General features: G+C 42.8%; 2 protein-coding genes across 2 annotated transcripts in view; both read right to left on the bottom strand.

Annotated features, from left to right (window-relative positions):
- Nucleotides 1–3,633: 3,633 nt before the first annotated feature.
- Nucleotides 3,634–13,486, bottom strand: GCNT4 (glucosaminyl (N-acetyl) transferase 4). The gene is made up of 2 exons (XM_021531627.2): nt 13,476–13,486; nt 3,634–5,002 (listed from the first exon to the last, which is right to left on the bottom strand). The coding sequence occupies exons 1-2, from the start codon at nt 13,481–13,483 to the stop codon at nt 3,634–3,636; spliced, it is 1,377 nt and encodes a 458-aa protein (XP_021387302.2). The 5' UTR covers nt 13,484–13,486.
- A 7,826-nt stretch (nt 13,487–21,312) lies between these two features.
- Nucleotides 21,313–24,527, bottom strand: part of ANKRD31 (ankyrin repeat domain 31) — a 60,490-nt gene continuing 57,275 nt past the window's right edge. The window contains exon 23 of the mRNA XM_077790313.1: nt 21,313–22,912. Within this exon, the coding sequence (XP_077646439.1) occupies nt 22,761–22,912 (152 nt within the window). The 3' untranslated portion in view covers nt 21,313–22,760. The remainder of the gene's footprint in view (nt 22,913–24,527) is intronic.

The raw sequence follows: 24,527 nt of genomic DNA, 5'->3' as shown, positions 1-24,527 counted from the left end.
TTGTTACTATATATAACACAGAAAGCATCATTAAAAACCATTCACCTGCCATGAGCAGAAAAATCAGATGCTCCTTTTTCTGCCCTCTCTGATGCAACTAACACAGTCCCCTGAGTATTTTTGTAATCCCCTAGTCAAATTCCATTAAGTTTTTAAGCACCTGGTTTTTTACAAGACAAGGTACTGATACAGGCTACAAGAATTTCTTTGCTAAATCATCTTTGTTTTTAAAATATACTAACTCAAGTCTCACCTCAATCAGAGATGGCAGCAGCAGCCATGCTATATGTAAGCATTTCCACTTAAACAAGTTCTCTGCTAAGACATACAAATGGCGGCTCATTAGTAATAAAACTTACTGTCCTTGCTCCCCCTTAAAAATACCATCTAACTCCTTCCCATAGTCCAGATTCTCCATGTGACCAGCACAGGGCAGGGTGGGTGGAAGAAGGCCAGCACAGTGCTTCTTCAGCAGAACAAAACCAGAAGAAACCAGTATGTGCAAATGTCTGTGCACTTCAAATTTGTGAAATAAGTTACAAGGGAAATCTCTCGCAAGTGAGGAAAAGAATGAAGAGGAAAAAAATAAAAAGGAAATCTAAGCTTCACGAAGGAAAATAAAATAAAGCAAACAAAGAAAACCCCCAGCAAACCATGTGAGAGCAGGTTAAGTGCCTATAATCTAAGTTTCAGCTGAAATAGAACTTTTTGTTTTGCCATAAACTAGGTTCAGCCACTTTCCTCATAGAAAGTTTGTGTACCATGCCTTGTGTCCAGCAGTGGCAGACCTACCCATGTAAAGAGCAGTGATGATGAGGATGTTACCCACCCCTGTCATCTAATCACTTAACTGTGATTCAGGCATCAGTCTGACAACATGGCTGAATGCAAAGCCAAAAAACAGGCAGCAAACTATTCAAAAGTTAAGACACATATTCTGACTGTTCTTTTCTTTGGAAACAATGGAAAATATTCCTCCTTCTTTAGAGATCTGCAAGAGTCCTGGGAAAACCCAAGGAACCCAGCTCAAATTTAGCATTGATCCTGTTGTGAGCAAGAGGCTGGACTAGAGGATCTTCCAGCCTCACCAATCCAATGACTGATCTTTTTGTGAACTGCCTTTCTGCAACCTTGAATAGCCTTTAAAGTTGCTTTCAGAACAGAAGCATCTAGAATTCATTGGAAAATCAGCACTTGATAAAGCTGCAGATATGTCTGTACACCACCCACTTCCTCAGGCGCGCCCCACACCACACCACATCCGCACCCACTTCCCCACCACCTCGGAAGAACGAGGTGCCTTCTTTCAAACTAGCTAAATGGCAGGCATCACTCAACCCAATCCAATTAAAATAGCAACAAGTCACATGCTGATTAAAATTACACACTTCAATGAAGTTTAATGTGCTGGTGGATTATTTTTATAAATCTATGGCAGATCAAACAACTACAATTAAACCCAAATGGGTATATGTGTACATACATACATAAAGCCAGTTTAAATAAATACAAAATTTAAAATATATCATTAAGTATCAATTTATATGTACAGAAGGCTGTAGCTTAGCCCTCTGGGATCCTAACAATCTCTTTTATTAACTTTTTTACCACATGAGGACTCTATCTTATATGCAAGCACTAATATATGAATCTGTAAGTACTATCAATATTTAATTTTCTACGAAGTATTTATAAATTACATCAAGTCAGGACAGCCTTGGATAGACAGGGCATGTCACTGAAGTATGCAATACAGACTTTAAAAATAACCCCCATTTATTTCAGAAACAGTACATTTAAGAAATACTTGACCTGTGCAGCCAGACTCCATAAATAGTTTTGTGGATAATAAATTATCCACAAAATAAGTTAATACGAAATAATTAGTATTGTGCAACCATACCCACAACACCCACAGGTTTCAAAGTGCTTAGTAAGACAATAGAAGATTATGGCTCCCATTTTACAATGGGAACAGCTGAAACAGAAAACTCAGGTGGCTTGTTTGAGGTCTTACTGAAAATCAGTGTCACAAATGTGGAAAAATGCCTGAGAATCCTGACTCTCAAATCAGTCTTGAGCCACGAATGACTTCACTGTGGCTAAATTTATAAATAAAAACTGAGACCAAAAAGCAACTTTGTTCTTTCAGCTCAAATAAGGAACAAATATTTCTCATTGGTATGAGATATAGTCATTACTACAGCAATCTGTAGATCAGTAAGACCAGATACAAATATCCCAAAGTCACTCATGGGGAAAGGTCCCTCAACAAAACACAGATGGTTAGAAAGAAGACAGTGGCATGGAGAATCCACTGGAACCACCAAAACTGAACTTGTGGCAGGGCAGCACTCCAGGGAAACCCCCAAAAATGCCAGTGGCATTTCTGAGTTGCAGGAGTTTCTGAAGATACCCCTGCCCTTGCAAACACCTCCCTCATGCTGGAGTGCAGGAAGCCCAGCTGCAAGAAGGCTCCTGAGCCACTTCCCTCCTAGGAAGCCTGGCAGGGCTGTGGCAAGCAGGGCTGTAGAACTCTTGCTCCACAGCTGAACCAGGGCCCATGCAGGCTGCTGCCAGCCTGGGATCATGGTAGTGCACAGCCATGGGACTTGCACAGAAGCACACTTCATGCAGGGTCTTCACTTCTGTGATATGGCTATTCTTATGGTCACTGCTCAACTTTTGTGTGTTCAACACTTCAACAAAGCACCACACTGCTGAACACCAACTGGAAATAGCACTGTGTGTAGGGATACTGTCTCAAGAGGACTGCTATTTCAAATAAACATATTCCTACAGGCAGAGACAGAAATGAAGATTGACCTCTTTTGGCACGAATACCTCCCCCAGGTGGCTGCAGCGACTGCCCTCAGGGCTCGCATGTATTCTGCCTGTGGAGAACACACAACTGTGTGCACCCAACAGTGCACAGCTGTTTCAACCAACTTTCACTGTTTGTGAAACCAAGTGTTGGCACAGCACCTGATCACATGCTTTGTAGAAGGAAAAGCAATGCCCAGGTTAGCTGGGAGAAGAGAACAATGGTACACACAATGCAGTATATAGGGATCTTCTTTCCCTGATATCATCCAGTCATATTCACATTGCAAAGATCTATGCAGCTCCCACAGATGAGATGTGTGGAACTTCAGGTGAGGTCACATGGCTCATTTGGTGTTCATGCTGATCTCATTTTTTTCTGTGAGATGGGCACTTGCAGTTTTCCTGAGGTAGCAGATACAGAGGTCTTCCCTTTATTCCTTTAAAAAAAGCAAAAGTGAAGGAAAAGAGGACAGGCAGACAGAATTGCTAAAGTTTCTTATAAAAGATACAAACACACATGAAGTAAAATACATTTCTGAAATACTCCACTGGCACAGAGAGCACAAGAGCCTCCAAAAGCAAACTTCACCATCTCAGAATCACCCTGAAAACAATTACAGGTTTAATGCAACAAAACAGTTAATCAGAGAGAAATTACTTCACATAAATAAACAGCCAGGCACCTGGCTCTGCAGAGCCCTGGACATTGTATAAAATGGGCCTTTTCCTCACGGCCATCCTGCAGCAGGTCAGGGCAGAACTGCCGGCGCAGGGCACACAGCACAGCCAGCAGAGAACACAGCACTGCTATGCCAAGGCATTCGTAGAACTTAAGTGCAGAAAGTGCTCATCAGAGGACAAATGTACCCACTCCTTCTGTTGTTCTGCCACCTTTTCTGCCAAGCATTTTACCAGGACAGGATCTACTTTGGAGTCAATCTTGTTGGCGAACCAGTGTCCGTAATTCAGAAGCCATCTTAATTCTCCGGCCCCATAGATGCACACACTGCGAAGGTGGGCACCAGTGCATGGAGGATACAAATAGTCTTCCAGATAATTCCATTTCACCAAGCGAGTTTTGCTTTGTAAGTCTGTTACATCCTGGGATGACCTTGGAACTTCCCCAGGGACCCCGGGGACACGTACCAGAGTGGCCCAGAAATGTTCATCTGGAGAGTATGTGTCCCTTGACCACTCAAAAAAATCTTTTGCAAGTGAGCTTTCAAGGGTATATTGAATAAATTCTCTGCTTAAAACAAAATAGGCACTGCCTACAAATATCTCAATATCATGAGGTGGTGGATTCTTGGAAATGTTGGTTTTCACAGGCATCTGCATGTATTCATAAGGCACTTTCATCAGTTCATAGTGATAAGTAAATCGTTCTCTTTTGCTACTGCTTGGCTTTGAAGTTTCCAGCATGTTTCCTCCACCAAGTTTCTTCAGTTCAGCGACCAACTCAAAATTTGATCTCAAAGGGAAATCTTGGCCACACAAATTGATAACATACTTCCAGGGAACTGGAGAGTCCATCAAATCAGACAAACAGTTGAAATCTGCTTGCAGACGAGAAATATGTGCGTAGTCCACTGTCTCCAATTTTGATGCAATGAAAATATTTGGGAAACATTTAGCTAGATTGTTCAAAGCAGATTTGAAACTTTTTGCTGCTTTTTGATCATAATGGATGCAGTAAACATTTTGATGACTGTACAATGAATGTATGAGCCTCTCTACCATTGCTGCATCTTTGTGAACAACCAAAGAATAGGCAATTGGAAAACTCTCCTCCTCTGGAGAAACAGGTTTTAGCTGGTATTTCCTAAGAGAACGATACACGTGACAGTCACTTGTCATTGCTACAACATCTTCATCTGCTAAATCAACTATTTCTTTTCTTCTTATCTCTAAACTCTTGCCAATTTCATGAGGATCTTGTTCATATATTGATGAACAATTAATTTCATACTGGAACTCATTTCTAGGGTATGAGTATCTGTTTCTAACATAAGAAGAAGTGCTCAAGAAGTGCTCAACTAAGTAAATGCCTTTAGAGGGAAAAAAGTGTCTTTCAACATGGAGGAGTTTCAACAGTGCAATCAGCCACCCAGTAACACACAGGATCAAGAGCTTCCTTTGTGAGGGACATTTGTAGGACCATTTGTGTCTCTTCATTCTGCAAGTAAAAAAAAAAGACATAGTGTTACTTTAAATGAGAAATCATCTCTGAAATTGTCAGAGACCATTCCAACTTCTAAGAGAGATATGTGCACACCAGTCTGCCTACATTATAAACACCACCTTATTAGGAAGGCCACTGGTAATCTCTAGTTTCTTCCTAATCATAATTTTTAAAATTTCATTCCCCTGAATTAGCTAAGTGAAGGCAATAAACCAGATATTTCCAGTCAAATAAGAGTATCAGAACAAGACTCCCACTGCTTTTTCCCCAAATTATTGTGTTGCACTGAATAGTTTATTTAGTTTTTATTTTGCACTGGGTGATTGGAATTTTTCACTGAGTAGTTTTTATATTGCACAAAGTTGTTTGTTTGTATCACATGGTTTGTTCTGCACACCCCTCCTCCTCCAAGGTCCTGTGGTGGTGGTCTCACCCCAGGTCAGACTCTCCCCTCATCCCTCCCATCAGCTGTATCCCACTGGCTGTGGCCCCTCTCCCTGCCCCCTGGGTTTAAAATCCCCTGCCACAAGACCCTCGACTTCTCTTTTCCCTCTGGGACGCCTCTTTACTCCAAACCTTTTTAAAATTTCTAAGGAGCCACAGACTGAAGTACAGCAACCCCTGGATTGGCAAAGACATTACTGTCATCCATGTGAGTAGGAAGGATTGTTTGTTTTGTGAGTAACTACAAGGCATTCAACAGGGGCAGCACAGGGATGTCTAGTAAGTCTGCAAAGGATGTGTGCCTAATGGTAGATATTACTTTTTTTTTTTTTTTAAGTGTGAAACTGAAAGCTTTAATTAAACCACACTGCATTCTCACTATCACTAACACTGGTGCTGTCTCATAAAGATGTCCAAGGGGAAAACAATTTCGTTCTTGTCCTGTGTCAACAAGATGTCACAAGCCCAAAATACTTCTAACTTGTCCTGAGGACAGAGGTGGATAAAGACATAGCACTTCCATACACTGGTGTGAACATATAAGGAATGTACCCTTCTGAAGGCAAAAGGGGTAGCAGTAATAAGCAACAGTGCATCTGTCCTGCTCTCTGCCATGTGACACAAGTTTGGATGTGATGACAAAAACAAATGTGGCCCCTTTTTATAAAGCATGTTATTTTAAAAAATTCCTCTGTAGTACATTAACAACTGAGGTATTACCACAATAAAAGCTAAATACAGACATCCTCTTCCACTTAGCTTTGCTTTACTGGCTGAGTGTAATCAGCATTTTTACTGTACCTGAATTAAAATTAGACCAGAATCACATTAACAAGTGCAGCAGTAAACTTCACTCTACTTAGCTTAAACTCTACTTTGTTTTTAAATTGAAAAGATCCCAGTATTTTATTTGGAATAGAAGCTGTTTCAGAGTGCTTCCAGAGCCAATAAAATGGTGGGCCCAGAGCAGATGTGGCTCAGATGCCTGGACATCTCACATATGTATGCAAAATGAAGTACTGAGACGTGCATTTAAATATACTGCAAGACTAACTTGGGCATCTTTAGCATTCCCTGTAATGTCAGGTCTTGCAAGCTGTAGCTACATTTAAATTGCAGCTTGTCAAGTCAGAGCTTTTTCATTTGTCTGTTCTCCCTTGACTTTGCCTTTCCCTGTGCATCTTTGTCCTTATTATTTCTATTCTAGGGCAACAAAAAGAAGGAAATGTTATCTCCTGGGAGTTGCTGGATACAGACCAGGGTAAGCCAACACATACCTATTTCATAGAAACCAAAGCTCAGCAACTCTCTGCAGGTTTTAGAACAGTTTCTAGGTATGCTAACACTAAACAGAAAAAACAGACATCGTAGAATCATTGAACAGTTTGAGTTGAAAGGGACCTTAAAGATCATCTCATTCCAAAACGCCTGTCATGAGCAAGGAACCTTCCACTAGGCCTTGAATAATTCCAGGGATGGGGAATCTACAACTGCTCTGTGCAACCTATTGCAGTGCCTCATAGTCCTCAAAATGAAGTGAGACATTCATGTCCCTATGAAGCCAAAAATCCCACATTCTCCCACAGCAAGCAGGTGCTTTCCTTCATCTCTTCTTCAAATTAATCCCAGTCCAATGTCTAATCTGGGTTTGCCCTTACCTACTTCCTTTTCTTTATCTGTGTTCCTGGAGAAAAATCACTTTTAAAAACTGCTTCTAACAAAAGGCTGTTTTTCAGTCATATGAAAAAAGCCCGTAGAGGTAACCTTCCCTGTTTTTTTTTTTTTTCCTTTGGAGGGAGAAGACCTATGTAGTGTGACCTTTCCATGAGGCCCACTCCATGCCTCTGCTCAGTGTCTCCCTGGCTACCAAGGACAACACTATCACCCCTGGCTGAACAAGGATTGCCTACATCAAGGAGTGAATCTTCTCTTACTCTCTCCTTCAAAAAGGCGAGTCTTGACAAAGAAAACGGAGGGAAAAAATCCAACACATTCCAAACGTCTTCCAAGCCCCTCTATCTGTGTCAGCCCTGGCTAGCTTCTGCCCAGTGCCAAACATTCTGTTGCTATGAAACCAAACAAAGCCATAGAATCTTAGAATGTCCTGAGCTGGAAGGGAGCCACAAGAACCACAGAACTGCAACTCTCAGCCCAGCACATGATACACCAAGAGTCACACCATGTGCCTGAGGGCATTGCTCACTTCTGGAGAGTACTGAACACTGTCAGGCTGGGGCTGTGACCCCTTCCCTGGGGGGCTTCTTCCAGTGCCCAGCCACACTCTGGGTGAAGGCTGTTCTCCTTATATTTAACTTAAACCTCCCCCAACAAAACATCAGAGTATTCCCTCGGGCCCTGCAACTGCTCACCACAGAGATGAAATCAGTGCCTGTCCATCTGCTTTCCCTCACAAGGAAGTTGTTGGTCACTGTGGGACCCCTCCACAGTCTCCTCTGGACTGAACAGACCAAGTGACCTCAGCTGCTCCTCATACAGCTTCTCCTTCACCACCCTGTGACCCCTCCTCCTTCCCAATAGTTTTATGTCTCTCTTACATTGTGGCACCCAGCACTGGAGGTGAGGCTGCCCCAGCTCAGAGCAGAGCAGGACAATCCCCTCCCTTGTCCATCTGGCCATGCTGTGCCTGATGTCCCCAGGACATGGCTGGCCCTCCTGGCTGCTGACCATGTTCCACTTGCCATTGACCAGGACCCACTGGCCTGCTTCCACAGGGCTGCTCTCCCAGCCTTTTGCATCCTGGTCTGTCCATACATCCAGGCTTGCCCTGATGCAGCATCCAGCACCTGTTCTTGTCAAACTTCCCATGACTGGTGATGTCCCAGCCCTCTAACTAGTTGAGATCTCTCTGCAGGGCCTCTCTGCCTTCAACAGCTCCTCCCAATTTAGTGTCCCAGTTTATATCTTTGAGTTCTGTATCCAAGTCATTAGTGAAGATGTTGAAGTGCACTGGCCCTAAGATGGAGCACTGTGGAATGCCACTGGTGGCAGGTCACCAGCCTGATGCCACCCCATTCACTGCAACCCTTTTTGTCTGACCTGTCAGCCAGCTGCTCACCCACCACATGATGTATCCAGAAGGATCCTGTGAGAGACAGCATCAGAAGCTTTAATGAACTCCAAAACGATCACATAATCAACAAGGTGAGCTACCTTGCCATAAAAGGGAATTAGTTTGTCAAGCAGGACCCTCCCCTTGTGAAGCCATGCTGGCTATGACCAATGACTGCATTTTCTTTCAGGGGTTTTTCAGTAACTCCCAGAATAATCTTCTCCATAATTTAACTGGGCACTAGAGTGAGACTGACAGTACTGTAGTTATCAGGGTCCTTCCTCTTGCCATGAAGGAATTCTTCCTCATATTCAATCTAAACCTTTTCTAGTGCAGCTTGAGGCCATTTATTATCCTGCTGCTGGTGGCCTGGGAGAAGAGATTGACCCCCACCTTGCTACAAGGTTCTTTCAGGTAGCTGTAGTGAGCCGTAAGGTCTCCCCTGAGCCTCCTCCTTGCCAGACTAAAAATCTCCAGCTCCCTCTGCCTCTCCTCATATGACTTACTTCCTAGACCCTTCATCACCTTTGTTCATCACATCCCTTCTACATCATTTATCAGTATAAAGTCAATTTCAGCAAAAATTGGGATTTCTTGATGAACAGTGGGAGATTGAGGAATTAAATCTCTTGGGATAGAAGGGCCATCACACACTTCATCAGGTTTTGACTCATCTGAAAAACTTTACTTTTTACCACATGCAGACTCAAAGCCCTACTCAGACACAGAGGTGTGCTGTACACACCGTCCTCTCCAGAGGAGCACTGAATGAATGAACATGGCAGGTGAGAACATCAACCTGCTGCTGCCCAAAACACCTATCTTGGGTACCTCTGACCAGGTGCTAACTCTGGTTATCCTGCCCAGAAAAACCTTTTCCTTAGCTATGGCTTCACGGGCAAGGTTCCATCTTTTGTATCAAGATTTTATATTATGAGCTTGTCACTGACAAATTGCTTTGTTCTGTAAAATGTGTTACTTTATTTTCTATATGTGAGAAGTTTCCTGAGGTACATTTGCTTGTCCCAAGACATGAGGAGGGCAGGAGCCCCAGGTCTTCACCCATGTTAGGACTTCTACCCAGATCCTCCCCAGGTTACACAGCCTTTTCATGAACCTGGGCTCCCAGGGAAATCCTCTTCTTCCTCTGCTCCATCCTATTAATAAATCTCCCAGATTTTACCCTTTCCATGTTGGCCAAAAACAAACACATGCACTTGTATCTGATTTACAGATCAATTATCAGTTTATTATGTCAAAAAATCTGCATTTCCCTTATCACTAGCACTGTAATGCAGAAACAAAAAATAATTTTATTGAAGTCTAGGAATTGTCTCTCCCTTCACAACTGCTGCTCACATTCAGAGAAGATGGATGAAGGTAAAGCATCCCTCGAGACCAACTACAGTTCAGCCTCACAAAGATAATAACCTCAACTGCAAGGACTACTGTATCAAATGTTTCTGAATTCACAAAGCCATGTCCACTGCTCAGGATTCAATCCCAAAATGAAAATTAGCAAAGTCGTCAGGAAGGGGAGGAAATCCTCCCCCCAGGTCCTCAGGCTTCATGTGGGAGGACTCCAACTTCCACAGTGTGATAGTTGGGAAGTGACCCAGCTAAAAGCTTCCAGTCATGAACCTCAGGCATTAATCACAACTATTCTGATTGACAGCAAGGCTCTAAGTGTGTCCTCCATGATACTGAAGTTTAAAAATGTTAGGCAAGGGTAAGGTGTGCTGCCAACATCAGATGCAACCTGGCTGGAAAACCCGGAACATGCTGCTCTCTGAACCATGTGGTCAACTGAATGATTTTGTTTTTCACTGGCACCCCCAAAACACATGGCCATTGCCTCAAGTCAATACTCTATAGAAATACTTTCTGTTTCAACTGAACTGAGTTATAAAAGAAATTCAGTTTTGAATGAGAACAAAGTATTACAGAGAGCAACAATCCACCTTGTGGCTTGTTTTACAGATTAGGGAATTTTCATCAAAATTAGGATAGATTAGAAGCATTTTTTTTATTTGTATCTTTTAAAAACAAAAAAAACTTTACTTTTCTGTAAAAATTTGTAAAAGCATAAGTGGGACTTCTGGCCTCCAAAGCAAACCCTAAAAGGGAGTGACGACCTACCTGCCTGAAAAACTATTCTGCTGTTTCATCTGAGTGGTCTGTAATTTTTTCTGTATTCTGATCTAAATACTCTGGTTAAGGCCACTGTGCACTATCACACATACAGTATCAAGATTATTGCAAAATTGAAGCTTATGATTCCTATATTATTTAATTATTATTATTAATAGTTCCATAACATTGAATATCTATGATGCTCTGGAAACAATACCAGCCAGTGTAGGCAAGGTTTAAATTTGTTTTAAGTGTTTCCACCAGAATTTTCTCTGTATTTACCAAATCAGTGAAAAGTGAACCTTTTTAACTTTTCATCTTCTCAGTGCTATGCAAAGAAATTCTTGTGGACCTGCTGGGGAACTGCATACCCAGGTAGCATTGGATACCTCATACCAGCCCAGTATCTTTTCCCTGGACAGAAGGAGACCACACATACTAAAAGAGGGGAGAAGCCTTATCCACCTCCCTGTAAACACACAGGGAAAAAAATAGGAACTGCTGTTGTTTTTAATTGGAAGAAGAACACAGCAGTCAGGTAAAACTGCACATCATGAGATGTGGTGGTCAAAACTGAAGAACCACTTGTAAGCACATATATTAATTCATTGGGAATAACATTTCTTACAAAATATACCTCCATTCCTTCAGGGTAAAATAATGCTTAAACTATCACTCCTACTGAGAAACTGTATGCCATCACATGTTGTTTTGTAGAATTATAAAACATGGCTTGGAAGGGGACTTTTAAATGACATCTAGTCCACCTCCCCCACCATGGGCAGGAACATTTCCACTAGACTGCTTGAGGTTGTCACATATCATCTAGTCATACTTAATGTTAGGAAGCAGAACTTAATGTGGTGGAACTACCCAGACTACTTCTATATTTGGCCTTGAAAAAAACCAGCAGACAACCTGCTCTGCATCCTAGTTGCTCTACTACGCACATGAGACACACCTTGCCCAAACTAAGCATCTGATGCACTCTGCAGCTGGTGGAAAGATACCAGGAACTGCAAAGGATCAACTATTCATCCCAAAACATGAACTGTGAGATGGGCAGGACAAAGCATCCCTGGGCCTTGTTGCACGTCTAATGTGAGGAATTCTATGAGTAGCAGTGTTGCACACAACCCTGATCCTCTGCCAGGAATACCCCAGCAGCTCCTCCATCCCAGAGCAGTACTTAAATGCAATGGAGAGTACCCAGGTGCTCTGGCCAGCACAAGTCTGAGTTAGCTCAGAGAACCAAGATCCTGCTCTGGCTGACCTCCAATGGCTCATATACACCAGTGCTACAGCAGCTTCAGCCCCCTTTAAGGACACCCCTCTGTAAATGTTTAAGGAGGTATTTGAGAGCTCAGAAGAACAGACAGGTTCCCTTCATCAGCACAAAGAAACTGGCAGGCTTTGGGCTCACACATTGTCTCTGAAGACAAGTTTTCACCTTGGTAAGTTTCTAATAATATTATGGAGACCTGGTTCCTGTGAGAGCCCAGGGCATTACAGCAGCTCCTCCCAGTATTATTTTTGCTTTTTCCACAAGCTCAATGGACCCAGACTCCCAGTCTGTGCAACTTTGTGATGCCAACCTCATTCTTGTAGAGGAGGAGTCTACAGCTTCCTTCACCCTGAGCAGGAACAAATTACCAACTCTCACATTCTTCTTGCTCTGTATGGCAAGTCTCACCTGCTGTCCACACAGTGCAGAGGCATTCCCAGTTTGTCCAGTTTGTATTCAGAGTACATTGAATTTCCAGCATCTGAACTAACTTGTTTGAAAAAATACAGATTTTTTCAACTCCCCAGCATTCTATTCCCTTTCCGCATTGTTTTTTTTCATAGAGACTGTGCTGCATTAAATTCAAGTGCTTCAGTGATTAAAAGTAGAAGCTTCCAGGTGAACCTATAATGCCCACAAGCTCCCTGGATGTTGCCTGTAGGTTGGGGCCATTATGAATCATCCAGCTCCATCACAGGAAGCACAGAGCCTGGTGGAGCTAAGATATCACATGTACCTCCAGGTAGAAGGATAAAACTCCTGCTTTGAAGGTTGGGTTTTGTTCAGGAAAAATGAAGGGATCTCTGCTCAAAGAGAGCTGACACCACAGGGAGGGAAAGGCATTCCTTTGGTGTAGGAAGCAACTGTTTTAGCAACAGGCAAGCAGGCAGGATTACCTGAGGAAGTCTGTAACCTGTCTGCCTGCAATAACCAGTGCATCACAACTTTCCTGAGGAAAACAAGATATGTATCAATGTCCACTGGCCCCCCGGCTCTGCACTCTGCCAGTCCTTCCCAAAGGACCTGCTCAGTAGGCAAGCAAATATCCAATCTCAACTTTCAGCTACACTGAACTACAGAAAACAAAAGCCAGGATCTCTCCTAATGCATAGCATTATCACATTTTAAAAACTTCTCTTTGACTTGAGCAATACTGATCAAAGAGGTCTGTGACTCTACAGATGCCATAAATTACTTTTGGTGCCATGCAAATGTGCCATGCAAGTGCCACCTGATGGGAACTATCTCCTGACTTTTATCACATCTGCTTGGGAGTGGTTTTAGCCAGAGCATAGACTGATAAGACACATTGACTGCTAGTAGAATAGGGATTTTTGGAAACTTCAGGCTGCGAGCAGGCAGTGCTGTCTCCTCAGTGGATCTAAAATACATGGTGCTGACTATGAAAGCGTTGTGAGGCAGCCTGCTTCTCTGCCACAGAGCAAGAGTTAAGTGAAAAGGTCAAGTCTGAGTGCAAGTCTGTGGAAAGAGACAAAAGAGGGAGAACAGTCACAGGGGAATAGGAGTGCTTTTACCCCAACATGTGATTCTTTCTTGAGTGAAGAAACCCTTCTGAATATGTACAGTATGAATCAAGCTCCTTGCTGTCACCTAGGTTAAAAAAAAAAAAAAAAAAAGGGAAATTGGTGCTGAGAAGAGCAAGAGCAGCACAATAATGGCTGGGAAATTGCAAAAAGGGAGAATGGAGAGAGGGATTAATAAGGGTAAGTGACAGGTAAGTACTACTTACATGTAGGCAGCATTAACAACAACAAAAATCAGAGTAGCAGAACAAGTGCTTTCTCCAACCTGTTACACCCTCATCACTCAAAGGCATCTGAAGCAAAACCAGTGTCTACACCTTTCCTTGGAAACCAGGTGTATTTTAGCAGCCAACACCATTACTACATAAAGCAGGAACTCAAAGAGGGAACAATTCCCTCTCCTCAAAGTAAAAACACTTCTGGAAGGTTCCCTCTGATAAAATACCTCTGTTTATTTAAAACACACCTGCTCACACAGCAATGCAAACTTGGTGGTTTGCATGACCAACCCTGTGCAAAAATCTAGTTAGCTCCTCCTGGTTTCCCCTGTGGTCTATACAAATCAAGTCTGAGCCTTGATAGGTCTGTGGGAAAGACAAGAGGGGATGATGTTCCTGGGAAACTAGAGAAGAGGAAAAGTAACTAGGCACTTTCCTAAGCTATATCTTTTAATTTTTTGTAAGCTATCTGTCTGAATTAAACTTTTAATACTATTTAACTATTCAGTGATGTTAACTGGAAAAGTTAATTTATTAATGTGCTAATTTTTTACTGCTGCTAGCTAGTTATTTCCATTGCAAAATTATCTATTGATAGGGATATGGGATTTCTGTAGGAGTACATTTTATTGTCATTAAACCTCAATCAGTTGATTCTATCAAGTTTGTCTGAGTTTCCACCCACTTGTTCTGCACTGGAGCGCAGCCTGTGCCCCTCCAACAGTTACACTTAGCATCATCTTCATTCTGCACGTCTCATCCCCTTGTTTTGGCTTGTCTGCCTGAGTAAGTTAGATTACTTTTCACTTATATTTTCTCTCAGTGACGGGAAACTAAAGAGCTAAATAACTTCAATTACTTAAACACCTAATTGCAAGACATGGAAAAATATGCCATTACTTTTAGAAGTAATTAGATTATAAACCTGTCAATTTTAAGACCGTGAAGACTTAAAACAGCAGTGTCCCAATGAAAAACAGCAAGAAATGCCTACAGATTAGCACAGTGTGGTTTTTGCTTCTGAAAGCAGAAGGACAGGTTCTTGCCACACACCTGGGCAGCACAGCAGAGCTCTGGGAGTTATGGATACCACACAGGACTCCGTCCCAGTATGGATCACAAGGACACGATCTGTATTTCCCAGCAGAACTTCCTCTGCAGACAGGAAGTTGCTTTGCTTGTGTGTTTGCCACTCACTTCCAGCTCTCTGTATGCTCTTTAGAAAAGGCTGGATTCTCCTTTCTGGCTGCCTCCAGAGGCAATCCTCACAGCTTCAGTGAAATATCTTGCATCAATTTCAGTATGTTCACACCCAGAGATATGTCACGGTAAGGAAAGTCTCAGCTCTTTGGCCAGGAAAAGAAGCAAGCAACTTCTGCAGGGTCATGCAAGCAGCACAAGAGAGAACTTTGTAATTCCTCTGCAACCCCAACTAATCTGAACTGCTTTACAGAAACTTTTCACAAAAGCTCTTTTGCTGGAGGCCTGAAAAGTTGCTCAGCAAATCCCTTGGTACATCCCATACTACTGTGTCATGCCAGTCAGAGGATTTGCAGCCCTCTTAAAGCAAGAAAGTGTTAAGAAGGCCCAGAGATAGTCAGTCATCAAAATTCCCAAGCCAGATGCTTATACATTGAGAATTTCAATTTTTTGACCTTGTGACATGGGGGTATCCATGCTTGCCAAGCACATAGTGTACTATAAAGGCAGGAGTCAAGAAAACAAATAAACAAAATCCCACTTGCAAACACATAGTCAACAAATAGAGTTTAGTCCCTTCTAATTTGTGGCAATCTAGAGTTTAACAGCTTTTACTCCACCTCATACAGGAGTTTAAAACAACAGTACTACAGTGGAGAGAGGGTTAACCTTTAAACTATAGAATAACATAAAAATTAGACCCAAAGGGACAGAATTTGTGTTCATTGCCAAGGAGAAGCACTGTAAAAGAGAGAAGAAATTTCCTGTTAGACAGGGAAGCAGGAGAATGCATGGAACAGCAGGAAAACCCCCATTAACAGCTCAAAATATTTCTCCATTTCCTTCACCCCGCCACCAAGCTGCCTGCAGACTCTTGTCTGCAAACCCCCACTGTAAATCACCCTCTTTAAGCCAGTTCCCCCCATAAAGTCACAGCTTGTCACATCAGTAAGATCACATCAAAGAGAGCTGCAGACCTACCTCCTGGACTTTGCTGCGGTCTCTTTTCTTTAGGATGCTCTGTCCCAGTAGATCAATATGGGTACAGCCAGCTCGGTGGGCAAACAATGTCCTAGTGTCTGCTCCATCCTGCCACTGCCCGCAGCCTCCACCAGCATCAGTGCTTCACGTGCATATGAAGCTGGACATACAGAAGTAGCAGGGATGACATTATTTCTTGTACAAATTAAAAAAGAAAATTAAACATTAAAAATGTTAGCTGAAAAATAGTAAACACGAAGGCTTGGTATGGTAACTTCCAGGGGTGGCTATGGCTCCAGTTCTGAACTAATAAGCCTCTGCTTTTTAGCAGGTTGGTTGGGAAGGTTCTATTGCTATTAAGCTGTGGAAGGCATTATCTGTATAAGAAGCATACATTTTTGTTTACTCACATAGCATTTCTAAGCACCAAGAAGGCTGGGAGAAAGGAACACCTCAAAAAGAGCAGATCACATCAAAGCAACCTAATTTCCTTCTCCAGCAGAGTAAAGAGGACTTGGGGAGAGGCAGGAAAGCACTGTGACATAATGAGTCCATCAAAAGCCTCACCAAGTTTAACATGCATGTAATACTGTGGGAGATGCCCTTGGGGAAAATAGCTCTGGGATGCCATGGCAGAACACCTTTGTTTAAGATAAGAGTGAGAAGGTGAGGTAATGTCCCAGAGCCCTCTGTATCCCCATGCAAATAAGCTCATGCCTGTCATCTGTTGTACTCTCCCCCAGTCCTGGAAAGTTCTCGGTTCCAGGTCCCCCCATCTTTGAGTGTTTCAGGGAGATGTCTGATGGGGCTTGACTTGCTGACAATTACGCAAAATGTACTCCCTGACTGGATTCAGCTCCCCGCTGTTTATGTTGAAGAAATGAGATTTTTATGACTCATCTGCTACATTTCTTAGTTCCTTTATCAATATTTCTTGGAAGACCTCAAAAGCTGGAGTCACCACATGACTCCTGATGACTCGGTAGCTGTAACTGCTATGTAAATGCTTTGAGCTTAATTCCCCTAAACTTACCTGGACTACTTATTTCAGATACAGTCTCCTGCCTCTTAGCAAGGCATTTATAGGATGGTCACAGCCAGCTTGTTGACTGACTAGAATAATTTGCACATATTAGGCTATAAAATAGCATGCATAGCAGAGGTTATGAACCACAAAACCTACAGAACCCAGTACACATGCAGTTTTCAGGGTATGGATCCCTTTCTTAGGGGTCTGAATACCCAGTGTAATATCACACAGAGGTGGTGCCAACCCAAGCAACTGAAACTTGAATGTACTCCTTATCAACACTGCTGCTTTTCAGAAAGTTATAATCCTTAGGAATTACTAATTTATACTACATGTATGTCAAAATGCATTCGCCAGGTTTGTTGGTAATCTTTAAATGCCTTTACATCTTGGCAGCATACACAAAAACACATGGGACTGGGCCAAAACCTACCACTATCAGATGTATAAAACCAAAAACCACAGTTGTACATATGTAATAGCATTTCACTTCCCTTTCTATGACCATCTCAGAAAAACTATGTGCATGAAAGAAGAATCACATCATATCTATGGAGCCCATCCAGACCAAGATGTTGTCTCATAGTAGTCAAAAGCTGGTGCTTGGAAACAGGAGAAAGAACAAATACTCTTTAGCATATTCTCCAGATCCATTTCCTTACTGCTTAGAAGTTTTCAAAGACAGGTTATAAAGTCTGTTTTTTATGAAATTTTTAGTTCTTTCACCCAGTCATTTTTGGACCTACATAAGCTTTCTGACACACAGACTAGGGAGTGTGGGGGTAGGGGGCAACACACTACAGCTCATTTGAGCAGTGTAAAAACCCACATTTTTGTACTTGTTTTCAATCTTTTGCCTCCCAGCATTACTTGACTGTTGTAATTCCCTGGCTGAGAGAAGCAAGCAGCTCTTTCTTGTTAATCACCTCCACTTCAGTAGCAAGTTTATCTACCACCTCTACCCCACAGCTGTTTCTCTCACAAGCAAGCAAAGGCAAAGAGATTACTACTAAGGAAATGTATTAATATAAAAATGCTACTATTAAAGAAACATGCATATCTCAAAATTAAACAGGTTGGTTTATCTATGAGATATTCGGAATGAGTCAGAGGATGCTCAGGGGAGCAGATCCTCAGGTGGGACATAGTGCAAGTCCCCCGTAAGGTCTTCTTTTTCTAAGCCTTACTCTGGCATTAGTAAATCTGTTCACCCAATAATGACAATATGCTACTGTCTCTCTGCGAGGAAAAAAAAAAATCACAATTATCACAGCAACCCCGACTGCTCTTACCAAACCTTACTCTCAGTTGGTGCAACTGTTGATCCTGGAGAGGATACGGGGCTACGACGTCTGGGTACCCTGCCTGCCAGCCGGGCTGCGGGCAGGTGTGTGCCCCGGCTCCAGACACCGCACCCTGTTACTGAAACGCAAAATCCCCCCGTCATTAACTTTTAAGACAAAAAGCACCTTCTCACCGGAGCTCTCCCGCAGCACCAGCAGTGGCACCGACCGTCCTCCTCCTCCTCCGGCCGCCTCCGGCGCCGCGCCCGGCCCGGCCCGGCCCGGCGCTCTCCTCTCCCCGCGGAGCGCCGCCCCGCTCCGCTGCCGCGGATCACCCAGTGCCGCCCTTCCTCCTTCTCCTCCCAAACTCCGCCGCCACGGCCGAGCACCCCAATTTGCGCCTACAGCGAAGCCGCCGAGAGGAGGGCGGGAGCTGCTGGCCCCGCAGCCGCCGCCCCGCCAAGTTCGGGTTTGTCTCGGCGGGACCCCTCGCCGCTCCGTCCCGGGACGTGCCCGTGTCGCGCACTCACCCGAGCGGATCGCGGCCGTCCCGGGCCGGCGCCCTGCCCGGCTCGAAGGGGCGCTCTTGTGAGCACGGGGCGTGTGATGTGTGTGCGGCACAGCATTTTCCTCCATGACGTGGAGGAAAGAAGGGCAGCCACCCGCCCCGAAACCTGTCGGGCAGGAGGAGGAGGACGAGTGGGAGGTGTCGGTGAGGTCTCCGCCAGCACCTGGCAGCGGGAGGAACCCGCCGCCTCCACGCCGGCCCTCCGGCAAACGCGGCACCGGCTGCCCCACGGCTGCCCCTCGGGGGCGGAGCGGCCGCGGAGCTTCCCAAACACTACAGCCGGCTCGACCGGGCGGTAAGGCGGGGCTGGGGCTGGGCTGGGGATGAGCCCCCGGCCCAGGTTCCTTGTCCTCTTCTCGGCTGCCCCGGGGCGCACAGCCCTGCGGAGGGATGGGCTGCTGCGGTCCCGGGGCTGCTGGGCACGAAGCGCGGCGATAGCCGCAGCCCTGAACTGACAAGCTGCACCCTGGCATGAAGCCTCTGCTTTATAGCAGGTTGGTTGGGAACGTTTTATAATTTTTATTTAGCAGTGAATAACCTGCCGCTGCACTGGAATACTGCAGCTCCCCAACCACTCCCAGGCTAACGCCAGTGGTTTAAGGTCAGGCCGAGCTGTTGGCTCTGCTCGCAGAGAGCCTCGGGCCCTGGTGCACCGGCTCGGTGAGAAATGTGGAAGACGCCACAGCACCGGAGAGCATCTGTCCGCTGCTGTAGCGCTGACCCTGCAGCTGGGCACCACTGTGACAGCTCGGCTTAAGGCTGGTAATTGCATAAGCCACTGTGACCAAGTTATATGTAACTGGATGTTTGAGCTCTCACCACAGAAATGCAAAAGGCCACAGATGCTGGGGTACTGGTGTAAGTGGAAAACCTCCTGCCACAGACAAAGCCAAATCTTTGTTTTAATAAAAACAAACACCCCAACAAAAAACCCCACATCCATAACTCAGAGAAACATAGAGATACAGAAATCACTTAAGAAGTTACTTGAATCCTGTTCCAAAGTCCCAGTCCTTAGAAATGTTTTACTCCCTTCCTGTGTCGTGTTTTTATTGATATGGCCCGTAACTTAGCAGTTCGAATGTCAGATCACCTATATAATTTCCTATCCAACTAGTTAACTAACTACTGGTGATAACCATAAAGGGCCCAAGTCTCATACAGGCAACTGCTCATTCTATTAATTTAAAGAGTGTTTTCCTCCATATTAGTTAATGTTTGAAGAACAGGAAAAAGGTCTTTGTGTTATCAGGACAAAATACTTGCCAACTGCAGCTGTTTCAAGAATTTATCCAAACTCCTAGGGCAACATTATTCATCCCGCTCCCTCCCCTTTATCTGCATTTCCACCATCAAAAACCCAAGCAGTATTACCTTAGAGTACTGTAAATACCTTTCCCAAGCTGGCTTTCATTCTGGTTATTCTCTTCCCTGACCTGCTGTGCTTTGCCTGGCGAGAAGGTGCAATATTTTGCGCTGATCCTCTGCTTAGAATGACTTTAGCTCTCTCTGCACCTGCCTTTATATTTTTCCTCTTCTCCATGCATTTCCCTTACTTACAGAGCTTCATGACCTCTGACCTGTGTTACTGGTTCCTGCTGGCCTTAAAATCTAGGGATCTTGTGTTGTATTGTCTGCCTCCCAGCTGCTTATCTTCCTCCAAACTCATTATTTTGTTTGATTCTTGCATTCTTCCTTACTTGTATTAATCTCCCCACTGATTTTTTTTAATTTGCATGTCAGAAATAAATAAATAAATAAATAAATAAATAAATAAATATGTGGAAATATGAATCTGAATTTGTGGCTTTTTGCATCACCTTTTTCTCCTTTTATTCCCCATGTGAATATTAACAGCAGTCAGAATGACAGGAGTTTTGTCTTACTATTTGCATTTTATATCCTTTTTTTTACTTTAGCCTGCACCACATGAAGTAAGTTCTAACTCACAGCCTAGGAGTGGAGAAGAGGTCTACTAAATACAAGAACTGACTCATGAAAGCAGCAGAAGGGGCTGGGAGGGTGAGCTGCCACTTGTGAGTAGAAGCTTTGTTACTCTGCTGCAGTTAGCATCACTAACAGCTGCCCATCTTTGACCAGTGACAACCACTTATATTTTTATGCAAAAGTACACTTAAAAAGCATTAATTTAAACTGAGAAAACATGATGGTTTAAGTTTTTTCTCTCTTAATGGATCTTTACATTAAGATCAAAGAATTCCAGCAGGGAGATTAGAGAATATTAACAGTTTTAAGATTTGGGGAGCAGAATCCTACATTTGTTAGTCATATTAAGCCATATGTTGTCAAGCTAATGCCTTTCTCAAGATGCTTCTATACAATTGAAAAACTGAAAAAAGCCTCAGTGTCTTTTTTCTTTCCTTCCGATGTATGTTTACATACAGCATCTGTAAAAGGCAGTGGTCTTCATGTAGCACTTTGCATTTTTACCTCTTTGATCAGCTTGCTCATTCAATTTTCTGTCACTGTATCTTAGGATTCCTTAGGTCATGTAATCACAGACCAAAATAGTACTTTCAAATTCTCACAGGTTTTGTACAATAATTTTATTAGACACCTTGCAACAAAGAAAAAATTTCAAACATGTAATTCAGAGACATTTTAGCAGTCAAATACCTTTTACTTTTCAGTGAAAGCGCAGTATTTGAATGAGCACTTCTTTGAAACCATATGCCTTCAGGTTTGTTTTGCTGCTGCAGTTGTGAGAACACTCCATTTTCTTTCTTCATGAAACTGACTTTACAAAATACCTGTCACTCAGCAGCTTTTGCCTTTTCTGACTTCCAGGCCATTGGAATTTCTTTATTCTTACAGCCCATCAGGCTATGATTGCTCATGCATCCTAGGGTATAGTACTGGCTCTCTGCACATCAGACCCCCTCACTTCCCTAAACCAACTTCTGTTTAAGACACTAATCAGATCTTTGCAGAAGAGCTCTTCACACTCCAAATAGCTTGCTGACATTATGTATTAACAGGAGATACTTCCCATACTATTCACTGGCGTTAGGAGTAGCAGGTACTATTATTCTATCTCTTCTTACAATCCAAAGAACAAAAGAGCAGAAATACCACTTGAATGCATATAACTCTCTTAACAGTCAAATCTGTTACAAATATGCTACTAAAGCAGATTCAAACATTGTAAAGTTGAAACAAATAGAAATCCCCCAGAGATTGGGATGAATATCTAAGAGGCTGTTACCTGGAAAAAATTGTCTTCCACAAACAGACTAATTGCATTTCCTGTCAGATGCCAGCACATTTTCTGCATATCAGAGAGATAGCTGGAACATAAATGGAATTTTCCTGAGTACTTCTAATAGCTGAGATTCCTCTTTTAGCCTTACTGAGTGCCTGCCCCCCTTCTTAAATGTTTATATATATATATATATATATATATATATATATATATATATATATATATTTTCACACACACACATATATTTGCCACATAAAACAAAGCTGATGATGATTTACAAGGCTGCTCATCTTGATTTTTTGCCTAACTTAACAGTTTATGTTACTACACAAACATGCACTGCCATTTCTGATAGCACATGCTCAGCCCCAGCAGTTCCAGTTTTAGGTGTAAGAAGTGACTGTGAATGTTGATGCCTGTCTGTTTCTTTCCCTCCCCAATAAGATTTAGGCAGTTACTTTAATCTTAAATTAAAACTTAAAAGTTCGTACCAAGTAATGAACCTGGAATATAATTCACAATGAGCATCAGTGTGTAAGTCCTATATCCTTCCCCATTTCTTAATCTTGCAGCACAAGAGTAAATATTGACGTTATCTTTGCCTGCTACTAAGTACTTCCCTGTTCCTCACTTACACAAACAAACTTTCCATCATCCCAAGTGCTGGACAAATGATTTATCAAAATGACAGCAGCAAAGTATTTACTTCTAAAATCTCAAATGTTTACTTTTAAGTGATAGCAAAGAAAAATGTATTAGCACTCAAGAAATCTTTAGAATCCAAAATCTTTGCATTCTTTGTAGAAACTCCAGTGCTTTTCCATTGCAGAGCATGGCAGAAACTCCTCTTTATGTGCCATGACTATCTCATGGAATTGGAGAAAATGTGTCAGACTTTCCACTGAGTTGAACTGGACAGAAGAGCCTGTTGAAAATTAATGCAAATTATTAGATTAATGGAAAGCAATCACTGGCACTATTACCTAAAAAGATGTTTGTAGTTTGTCAGAACCTTGCAAACCCTAGTGATCCCTAAGAATCTGTAATGTGCCCTAGGAATCCTGTGGGGTAAGACTTGCAACATCTTACCAGTATGTCTCACTCAGACCCAGTCTTCAATGAGACAAGGGCCACACTACACCTCCTGGTGTCCAACCTAAGAAGCTAGCCATCCCAGAGATTTCCAATTATATAACAGGAAAATGCAGTTGCTCTTCGGTAGTGCTTGAATTTCATGTATTATGTCTACAAAGAGGCATGTTCAATGTACTTTCCCAAAATAAGGAATCTCTTTCACAGAGAAAGCCCATCCTGAAACAACTTTATGAAAAGGAAAGTGTAGACCTGTACAGAAGAAATTGCAGGACTGAACTATAGGCATTTTCAATATTTGCATATCTGCTGGACTGAATTAACTATTGCAATGCATAAATTTAAAGCACTTTTGTCAGTACAGGAGAAGCTGAACTTTGTCACTGTTAAAAATCAGTAACAAAGTAACATGGTAAAGATCCACCAGTAAGAGATATTAAAAGACGTTGAACCATAACAGCATAGATTCCAAAAGGCACTTGGAACTTCAGATTTCAGTAACTTGCTTTCATACATCTTTGATCCCCACTTTCTCCCTTTGGTATCCTTGCACAAAGTACACAGCTACTGAGCTGCCACAACAGCCCAACACAGAAAACTGCCAGTGGGGGCAGAACTGTCACACATAGCTGATGGTGTCAAAAGAGGGAACTCTCATGAAAGTGGAGATGGTTTCTGTTTAAAAAAACAACAAAAAACCAACAACAAAACCAAAACAACAAACTGCAACAAAATATTGTTTCCAAACAATATTCAGGTTTCCTCAAGAAGCAAACCAGGATACATATTTCAGGATTATTAGATCAGTCAAGATAAATCATTGTCAAAATGCAGCAAAAACATGTCAGAAGTGACATCAGTTGGACATTTAGCTTGTACCTATTACTGGGCTATCATATGCCGTCCCAAGAGTCTTTCTTTGTTACCACCACTTTTCATTTCTGTCACCTACACCGATTCTAAGAAGCAAAATTTACTCATTGGATGGACTACATGAATGGTGCCAGTGCTAAAACAAACAGTGCTATATGCAGGTGCTAGACCCTTTAATTCCATGTCTTGGTGATGATGCTTTGCCTGCCACTTCCTGAGTTCCAGGAGCATAACACCCAAAGCCAGCAAAGTAGCAAATTGCTACTAGAAGAGAGAGGCTGGTGTTCAGAGGTGCAAATAGCGTCTTGTGTGTCTTATTAGCTTGGTGCATCTTCAGTACACATAGCACAGTACATAATGGAACAAAATGTATGATCTGATGCGTGGAATATATTTAAGTATCACTGACTGCAACAAAGATGGGCAGGCTGCACACAAGACCCATGCGGAAAGTTACATCACAACACTCCTCACATTTATGAAGCAGCAGTCAGTCACACCAGAAGAAGGCAACTTATACACTCATTTAGAAGTGATGTTTTAAAGGGTACAAGGAATGCTTGCATAAAAAAAAT

The sequence above is a fragment of the Lonchura striata genome, chromosome Z (assembly GCF_046129695.1).
Source record: "Lonchura striata isolate bLonStr1 chromosome Z, bLonStr1.mat, whole genome shotgun sequence".
NCBI lineage: Eukaryota > Metazoa > Chordata > Aves > Passeriformes > Estrildidae > Lonchura > Lonchura striata.
The sequence above is the reverse complement of the archived record's forward strand: the minus strand, read 5'-3'. Positions and strand labels throughout refer to the sequence as shown.